General features: G+C 35.7%; 1 protein-coding gene across 1 annotated transcript; it reads left to right on the forward strand.

Moving 5' to 3' along the window:
• Positions 1-9,640: 9,640 nt before the first annotated feature.
• Positions 9,641-10,087, forward strand: LOC138901286 (uncharacterized). The gene has a single exon (XM_070189039.1). The coding sequence runs from the start codon at positions 9,641-9,643 to the stop codon at positions 10,085-10,087; it is 447 nt and encodes a 148-aa protein (XP_070045140.1).
• Positions 10,088-10,809: the final 722 nt, after the last annotated feature.

Consider the following 10,809-nt stretch of genomic DNA (forward strand, 5'->3'; position numbering starts at 1 on the left):
CCCCATATGGGCATGACTTGAGTACATAAGCTTTTAGGCAATTCTATTTTTGAAATAACTTTGGAACAATTGAATCAAATCTCAGTTCATAATCTTCACACATCATCTTATTTTATTGGCACCACTAGCCACAAGTATAACTTTCATTCTTGGTAGTTGGCCACACTCCATATCCCCAATTCACTTATTTCACATCCAAATATTTTTATAGATTAACAACAACAAGACATTTTCAATCAAGACCTTAGGTACACATATGAGCAATTAAGAGTCTTAAGTATATAGAGTTTTTCTCACACAAGTTGGTATATTAGCTTTCATTTGGAACACGACTCAAAGCCATAACATTTTAATAAGCAACCCATAATTTGAATATATATCTTTTGACATAAGGATCATTCGGAATAGTCAAGTTAAAAAGGGATAACCCGGAACATAGAAATTAGGAACTTGAGCCAACCATACTTGAAACTTACGGGAATATTATGGAATTCGATTCTAAGAGAATAGTTTAGCCAACATACCTCGATTAAGCTTTCGTTAGAGTTGTTACAATGATACACTACCCTTGGCAACGTCAATCTATAGAAACATGGTCAAATTGGGCCATCATTAGGGAGGGGGTTCATAGCATTCAACTCACTTAGGCATTTTATTAAACATTAAGTGTGCACATTTCTGTACAACATTCGTTGATGATATTTCTTTATCCACTATCCACTTTTTGCCCACCAATTCATATTACAACCAGCCTTTAATAGTTTAGGACCTCCAACAACGTATTCATGTCTTACCATCCATCCCCAACTAACCAATTCATAAAATAAATCACTTTTCATTCTCTACAAATTCTAAAAATTCCAATTGGGGGCTTCCAGTCCCCATGCAATAAGTTCTAGCTCTAAATTTCTACTCATATATTCATTATTAAGTCATGCATGAAAGTCCAAGGAGATGGAATTACCTTTGGGGGTGAATCTTGCAAAGTCCTCACTTGAGCTCTTGGGAAGATTCCTTGAAAATCTGATGATTCCATGGTGGATTTTGTTAGTTTTAGAGTGAAATTGATGGAATGAAACATCAAACTAGTAAGGATTACTCAACTTGAAGATGGGAGGAGTTGGGGGTCTTGAGAGAGTGGAGAGAAGCTCCAAGAATCGGCTAAGAGGAGTGGGGGATGTGAGCTACCGAAATGCTCTTTACAAAGGCTTCAGGCCTAGCTTGTCCATCCTCGTGCATCGTGCGGACATGGACGAGCTCTCGTTCAAGTTCCTGTGCTGGGGCAATACTTTGCTGTTTTGTTGAAATGGCTGGCGGTCTTTGCTCGTTCAAACCCGTGCGGCGCACGAGTTCAGACGAGCACCCTAGATGCATCCTTCCTATATTTCTTATTATCCAACTTACCCTCCTTCGATACCTTGCTATGATGTAGATCCCCAATTCACTTTCAAACTTTCATATAAGTATGAAATCATAATTACACGATGTTACCCTCATCCATAGCCATCTGGGGTACACAAGCGAAAAGTGGAGATCCGAGGCGCGATTTAAGGCCTTAAACCCTTAGCAAAACTTTCCTTGTTTCACCTGCCTTATTTTAGTAATTTGATCATAACTTCTTGTATAAATATCCAAATGACAAATGGTTTGATGCATTTAAAACCAGACTCGAAGGGCTATTCTTTAGGGACAAAATTCATGAAAAATATCTTTTTGCTATTAGAGTAATTCCCGCTTAAAGTAAGGTGTTGTGCAAATTGAGACATCCTTTCCACTTAATGTATCCAACTTGTCCCACACAAATTCTTCCCACTCACAAACCTCCTTAATATGTTCCAACACACCTTAAACATATATATTTTCAATTTAAAATAATTTGGTTATATCCCATAGGTCTCCTTTAATACTCGAAAATGTTATTCCCAAATACCGCTGGCGCACTTTAAAATCTTCATTAGAAAAGTTTAACGGGGCCTTACAATCGCGATGCACAAAAATTAACTCAGCAAAAAATACGCTTCGCGTTGGCGGCACTAACCTCGCAAACGCGATGAACACAGGCACCACAACTACGCGAACATGCCTACGACCTCGCGAACGCGAAGAAAGAAGTCCCCAACTCCCAGCTCAACCGTGATCGCGAACCATCACCTGCGAACGCGATGAACAAACCCTTCAACCCTTCGCGAACACGCTTCTCCTCTCGTGAACGCGATGAATAAACAACCAGAAGCTCCCCAAAACTCTACGCGATCGTATTCTTACCTTCGCAATTGCGAAGGCATGAAATACCAGAACCAACAGAAAACCAATTATGCCAAACATGAGGAAAAGGGTCCGAAGTTAATCCGAAGCTCACCCGAGCCCCTTGGGACCCCGTTCGAACACGCCAATAAATGCCAAAATATAATACGAACTTACTCGAGGCATCAAATCGCACGTAATAATATCAAAACTACCAATCGCACCTCAAATCAAACTTAATGAACTTTGAACTTTTAACTTCCAAAACTCATGTCGAACCATATCAAATCAACTCGTAATGACCTCAAATTTTGCACACAAGTTACAAATGACATAACAAACATATTCCAACTCCCGAAACAATAATCTGAACTCGATATCATCAAAGTCAACTCCCGGTCAAACGCATGAACCTTCCAAACCTTCAAATTGCCAACTTTCGCCAATTATGGCAAAAACTTTCTAGAAGACTACAAATGCAAATCCAGACATATACCTAAGTCCAAAATCACCATCCATACCTAACAGAACCATCAAAACTCCAATCCGAAGTCAGTTACCCAAAAGGCAAACTTGGTCAACTCTTCCAAATCAAAGTTTCCTAGTCGAGAATCATTCTTCCGAATCAATTCCTAACAACTCGAAAATCAAAATTGACCATGCACACAAGTTATAATAGACCATACGAAGCTACTCATGACCTCAAACCACCGAGCAGAATGCAAATGCTCGAAACAACCGATCAGGTCGTTACAAAATTCAACATGTCAATTATAAAGCATGAATACGGTTATTCAATATACTTTTCTTTTAGTAAAGTTTGGCTTGAAGTCCCCATTGTTCTTGAACCGCCTTTGCATATTGTCTCAGTGCATTCACCACATACGACTCTGTTTAGAGGTGTAACATTTTGTATATGACTGATCTGCAATTGAACTAACTCAATGTTTAGCCGTCCATGCTTCAACATACTCAGTAAAAGAAAAATGATTGAGACAATATCTTCAACTCCTCTCCCTTAAGAGTTCGTCTTCTTGGTGAAACCCAAACGCTACACCTTTTATTCAAATGTTCTGTGCTTTTCTCATTTTTTAATCAATGATAGTTCAAATAATGGAACCATAATTAACTGAATGAGATTTTTAGTTCCTATGCAAGTACAAGCACACAATGCAAATATGGCAAAAATGACTGCCATTTGATAATATTTGTTGATGACCCTTAATTATTTCTAAACGTCATCATGACATTATGTAATTGTGCTTTACTAATCAAGATTCTCTGAGATGTTTTAGATCCACCAGCTAATTTAATACAATTCTCTCACGATTTGTTTTCAAGTCGTGGTCAAAACATGATGAATTTTGTTTACAAAATATCATTGATCTGGGGCCTAAATCAAGACAAACATTATCTGTGCTGATGATGTAGGGACACAATACGATGTACTGAAATGAAGTAGTGCTTTGCATACCCTAGTTGCTAAAGGGGCACGAACTTTTGGAGAGAAACAAGCTAAGAACGGTCCTGATCAGTAGATGATGAACAGCTTTTACAATCTTTCTTTATTTTTTATTTTGATTTTCTTCCTCTTCCTCTTCCTCTTCCTCCTCCTCTTCCTCCTCCTTCTTCTTCTTATTCTTCCAATTTGAAGATTTGATTCAATCGCATCAAGTTATTCTCTAACCTGACCCCAACCCCACATCTTCCACCCATTGTAAATAAAGTTAAAATTAAAAAACAGGTGTGATTCATACTTTTGCTTTCATTTCTGTTTCTTTCGTAACCCACCTTTCCATGCATGCATGAAACCCAAGAGAATACACAGTGGTCCTCAACTTGGTCAACTTGGTCATATCCACCTTTGACTAGCAACCACCACATTTTTGTGAATAGGGTTTTGAGATTATTGAGAATTGTGAACATATGGTTAAATTTAACTTCTTAGAAGATAAAATTGACATATTTAACGTTGTGGTACTCAAAGTTAAAAGATGGAGCTCTTTTAATTAATCTCTCCATATTTGTAACACCCCTCCAAAATTGACAGAAACTAATATTTCTGTCCTACCAAGCAATTGACCAAGCATATTTTCCCAGAGATAAGAGTCATTTATCTTTCTTGGCAGTGTACTGAAACTTGTTTCTAGTTATAGCTTCCGTAAATTAAAGAAATAAGCAAAGATACAAAAAATGTATCTAAGCATGAGATGTATCATAGGAATAACTTAGAACCCGTTTGGTCAAGCTGCCAAAAACTACTTATTTTGAAAAGTATTTTTTTTCAGAATTGCTTTTTCCAAAAGTATTTTGAAAAAAATTAGTTTATGTTTGGCCAATTCATTTAAGAAGTATTTTTTACAATATTAGGTAAACAAATTGTGTTTGGCCAAACTTTTTAAAAAGTGCTTTTGAGTGTCAAACTACCAAAAAGGATAATACAAAGGTCTTATAATTATTTTAAAGAGAAAAATGAACTTAAATATTTATCGTAAGAGACTTTTATTAATTTTTATTTTATTTAATTAAAATATAAAACATAAAGTAAACATACATATTAAAGATTTAAATCAATATAACATATATAGTTATACCAAAACATATAATATTATCTAGTATAATTACTTATTGTCATCATTCAATATGAATTAGCAGTCTATACCACAAATTACTATATGTTGATAATCCACGATGAAATAAAAGTCACTTACACATGATAATATTTCTGAACAATTTCATCTCTAATTCTATCACACAACGCCTCCATATTAGTAGAAGACTTGCCTTGCATTTCTAAAGGAATGCCAGAAGGCCCATCTCCTTCCTCAATCTCTGCAGAATGTCTTCATTAACATAATAGTTGGATTTCTTATCGGTAGAAGAATGTCGTCAGATGAAATTATGTATAGCCATGGTAGTTGTAACAAGATGATTCTGAGTGTTAAACTTGAAGTTGTAAAAAATTATTATTTTCGTAAAAAGAAAAGAAGTTAATTTTGTTTAAATTCAAATTAAAAAATAACTAATTATTATCAACACATAATGCACAATTCATTTTTTTTAGATTCAAATAAAAAAAAAACTAATTATTACCTAACATAACTAACTTTTTCCTAATTTGCCAAGTGACCTAATGTGAGACTTCCACTTGGCTTGATGTGGAGGTTTTTTCTTTATTTTTTAATAATATATAAATTATTCGATGCAATTATAAATTTATTACTTATTTGTAGGTAATTTTTATAAATTAGATTTGATAATTGTTTTAAAGATTCAGGAATTAATTTCCTATAACAGAAGAAATTATAAATGATTATTTGTAGGAAGAGAATTGATAATCCAAAAAGGATGTAGATAGTTTTCTTTAGTGTGAAAAAAGAAGAAGATAATTTGAAAAGTTACGAGACATCACAAAAAGAAAAAATCAAAAATAAGAAAAGTCAAAAAAGAATTTGGAAAGTTACAATATATTCATATATATATATATATATATAATTTTAAAAGAATGGTAGAAACTAGAAACAAAAAAAGAAAAAGCTTCAATTAGTAAGGGGTAATTTGAAAAATATAAATTTATGCTGATGATAGTTTTGTCTTGAATTAATTAATTTTCTGCTTCTGCTTCTGCTTCTGTTTCTTGGAAGAAGTTAGAATTTTCTGCTTCTTGCCAAAAGCAGAAAAACTGCTTCTGCTACTGGCCAAAAGTACTTCTCTGTCGTGACCAAACAACTTAAATTTTTTAAAAAATACTTTTTTGGGGGGAAGGGGAAGTACTTTTGACCTCCAAAAAGTTTGGTCAAACAGACTCTTAATAACCATGTTTTTCGAAGAGCTTAGATCCGAAAAGCATTTGGTCTTTCTTTTTTTCTTTTTTTAAATAAAAAAAGGACTAATATACCACCAGTTGGTGGCTTATTTTATTAATAATATAAAATCAAATAGAATGAGTACAAGTAAGGAGTCAAAACTAACCTTATTAATCCTAATGAAGTAGAAAAAAAGCATTTGATTGGATATAAAACAAAAATAGAAAAAATACTGCTTTTTCATAGACCTGAAGACGAGGGGCATAGTAGAACCAAAAATGTTCAAGTGGCCTGTTTTTGATAATTAGAAAACCTAAAGTATTGAATTTGTATTTCTATCTTTTCATTATTAGGCGAGGGACCAAATTCAGGTAACGTAGTCAATGTTGTTTGATTTTAAAGAACCCCCTAAGTATTATTGCAACTTGGAAAGAGTTGTATTGAATTTGTAGCTGAATCTAATGATGTTAACTCCTCAAGGAATGCTTTATGGAATTATGGTCAAAATATATAACATTTAAAGGTCAAATTGTTGTGTAAAGCCAAAACCGCGGCACTAAAATGCTTTCTGGTCAAAGTATAAACTTTCAACATTCCATGAAATATATTTTGAACATTTAGACCTCCTTCACTTATATCAAAAGAGAGAAAAACAATTTATAAAAGAAGCTAGTGTTGTACTGACTAAGGGCCTGATACTCAACGTTACATGAAGGGTTATGTATAACATCGTTTAAGATCAAACATGCACGAACAGAAAGAGCTGATAGAGATAAACCAAACTTATAAAGATAATTGTCATTCTATTTTATTGCTTCTCTCTGGCGTTTCTCTACTATATGTTTTCCTTATTTAACAAAATAATACTTACACTTGTTCTCCACCTGTACAAGTCTAATCCAGCATATGCTAAAAAATAAATATGTCTATGGATTTTATGATGATTAAGTTGTTAAGCAGCAGAAAAACTAATTAAACTAGAAGAAATGTAAAAATATTTTTAGAGATAATGGTAAAATTATTATGGCTTACCTATAATTTAGAACGTGGGCCAAAAACGTCTCATTTTCCCTATGTTATAAATTTTACTTTGATGCTTTTTTGAATTTTTGCTAGGGAATATACGAACCTAATCATTTGATAACTTCTAAATATTACACATTCAAATCCCCAAAGGGAATTTTTTAGTCATCGTTCGAATTAACCCATAAAGAGATACTTTTCTTGTAAGAAGAGGAACCTATATTCAATGATCATTCATTCACCTTTAAACTTTTGCATTTAATGTTCCAATGATTTGTGGCACCCTCTCTCTAAATGAAATCCACATTTCTTCAAGATTTGTTTTGAAAAACTTAAAACAGATCAAAAGCTTAAAGGTGAAGTGGAATAGGTAAGAGGGATATCCTGTTGACTACTGACAAAATCGACTCAATGTTATACTTCTTTTTTCAGTTTGGCCCCTACATTTGGCTAAAGGAGTCCGGAATCCATTCGTGATTCTTTTGGACAAGTGTAACGAAAATATGTGCTTAAAAAAAAGAATAATATTTTTATATATAGCGCTCTTTTAAAGAGCGCTATACTTTAACGGAGTTTTGGCCGTATATATATATATATATATATATATATATATATATATAACGCTCTTTTAAACCGCGCTATATACATAGCGCGGCATATAACCGCGCTATACCTGTTTTCTGGGCCCACCAATAAGTCTCATGCGTTTAACTGACATAGCAATAATTCAAATAGGTATAGCGCTCTTTAAAAAAGCGCTATACCTAAAAAAATTCAGCCCACCGAGCGAGGCATTGCCTTATTTAAAGGCGTTAGGATTTTACAAAAATCCATTCAAAAATATTTCTAACTCTCGTTCAAATTTTTCTTCTTGTTAAATTCTCAAGCATTTTTTCATAATGTCTGAAGAGCGAAAAGTAAGGGTTTCATTATATTGGGGGGTGAGGTTGTGGTGGTAAATAACTCTGTTAGCTATAGTTTATCTCCACAGTGTCATGTTAAGTTGCCACTTAAAATGAAGTACGATAGATTGGTATCGTTGTTATGTAATAAAATGAGTGTGAGGAAATATTCGGTGAACCTTAAAGTAACCGGAAGATATCCGTACTCCGTCACTCCGCAAGGGGTTGCTTGTTACGCTTAGTTTAACATCGACGATGATGAAACTTTGAGAGATTTTTTGAGGACTTTGGATGAATACCGGGAATTTCTTGTGATAAAAATATTGGAAATGTACGTCAAGGTCGAAGACGTTCGCAATAATAAGATTGCGCATAGTAGGGATAACCCCTAGTCATCGGGTGGTTATTCTGGAGCAGTTTTTGCTGGACAGGTTCCGGATGAAAGAGTTTGCCCTGATTTAAACTTATCACCACGGGCGAATGAGGAGCGAGAAAATAATTTCTCTCCTACTTTACATAATCTATAAGACGAGTGGTAAACTTCAATTTTTCTTAGTGTTACGATGTATATTTTTGTTGTATTGAATTTGTATTAACACTCATATATTCCACAAGGGGGTACCGGCCAGATATGACTTTTAAAAGTTATGAACCCATGCGCCAGTTAGAATATGCGTAGTTCTGGTGTGTTGGATCATGGTGGTCCATCCGAGAGTCATCACCAATAGGATAATGTCCATCAAGGAATTTCAACATGTTACGACTTGTAAGTGAAGTGATACAGCTATATGGAAAGTATTTATTAATTTCAGTAGCTTATTATTTTTTTATTTGTGCAGTGAAAACGAGCAAGTTGAACCACCTGTCCTTACTCAATTGCCCGAGGACGACATATTAAATCGGGATCTGGCAGATGCACAGAGTGAGGAAGAGAACAGTGATAATGACAACAATGTTGATAATTCCGGAGACGACATACCCTTCCCTAGTAAGGATGGTGACGAGGAGGAAGAGAATGAAGGACCTGATTTGACGAGGGAGTATGCTCCACCCCCCGTTAGACCAAGAGTGTACGAGTACCAAGTGCCGTTTCATTCAAGGAAGATTCCCTACCTTGATAACTTGCCAAGTATACCAGATGTGGATGCTCTCACAAGGGATTTTGATGAAATTCGGACAACAATGTGGGATGATTCTAGACCAACAGTGCTGGCAAAGGGTATGCTTTTTCCTGATAAAGTGCGCCTAAGCAGGGCGGCGAAAATGTACAGCATAAAAGAGTGTCGTGAGATGACGGTATGGGAGTCAAGTCCGGATGTATACAAGGTTGTTTGTCGCAGATGGTTTACGGGTTGTCATTAGATGCTGCGTGCAAGCAAGAAGAACACAGGTCTGTGGAAAGTGGGTAAATATATTCCCACCCACAAATGTGAAATGGACACATTCAATGGGAATCACTACAACTTGGATATTGACTTAATTTCTCTTGTCCTTATTCCACACCTTGAAGCATCCATAAGGTATAAAATCAATGAGTGCATTACATTAGTCCACCAGGAATATGGCCATACCATTACCAAAAGAAAGGCATTTCTCGGGCGCAAACGTGCGTTTGAAATTGTTTATGGTAACTGGGATAAGTCATTTGCAGCTCTACCCAAGTACATGGCCGCACTGCAACACTTTAACCCCGGGACGGTTGTTGAATGGAAGCTTGAGCGGAGTACGAAAAAACCAAAATATATATTCAATTATGTGTTCTGGGCATTTAAACCAGCAATTGATGGTTTTTCGTATTGCCGACCGGTAATATCCATAGACGGCACTCATGTCTCTGGAAAGTATGATATCAAGTTGTTGATAGCCGTTACAGTAGATGTTAATGGACAAATATTTCCTCTAGCTTTTGCTATTTGTGCCAATGAAAGCCAAGAGACGCGGACGCTGTTTTTGAACAATTTGAAAGAGAACATTATCAAACAGCGTTCCCGCATTTGTCTAATATCTGATCGGCATAGTGGTATCTTAAGTTCTGTAGAGAACTTGCCTGCATGGCAAGAACCTTATGCCTACCACAATTACTGTGTGAGGCACTTTAAGGCCAATTTTTAGAAGGCATATCCCAACAAGGATCTGCATGATTTGATATGGATGGCAGCAATAGACCACCAAGAGCATAAATTCCGAAGGCACATGGAATCTATCAGGCAGGAAGACGAGAGAGCCTATCATTGGTTGATGCAACATGAGCTTCACAAGTGGACTTTGCATGCGGATGGTGGAAGAAGATGGGGAATTCTGACTACAAATGTGTCAGAGTCTTTCAACGGGTTAATGAAGTCAGCAAGAGGATTGCCTGTCACTGCCATCATGCGGATGTCGTTCAAGCAGATATCGGAAAGGTTTGTTGAAAGGGCTGCAATGTCATTGATGGAAAGGGGTGTTGAATTTATGCCACTACCGATGAAGATATTTGAGAAATGCAGGCGGCGAGCACATTGGCATTCATTTTTGCAGTATGATCACGACAGAAATATTTTTGAAGTTCGCATCGCTATCTATCAAAATCGAGGGAATAATGTACATACCATAAATAAATCTAGAAGATTGTGCTCTTATGGGAAATAGTCCATCTACCACATGCCGTGCTCACATTCCATCAGGTGCTTTCAACATACAGGTTTAGGGCCAACCAACTACTTTGATAAATAATATAGTGTTGCTGCTTATTTAAACACCTATAGTGGGCAGTTGCAGCCAGTGGGTGCTGAGCATTATTGGCCACCGGAACCATTTAAAATGGTGTGTAACAAGGACTATTTGTGTCAAATACA

The sequence above is a fragment of the Nicotiana tomentosiformis genome, chromosome 11, assembly GCF_000390325.3.
Source record: "Nicotiana tomentosiformis chromosome 11, ASM39032v3, whole genome shotgun sequence".
NCBI lineage: Eukaryota > Viridiplantae > Streptophyta > Magnoliopsida > Solanales > Solanaceae > Nicotiana > Nicotiana tomentosiformis.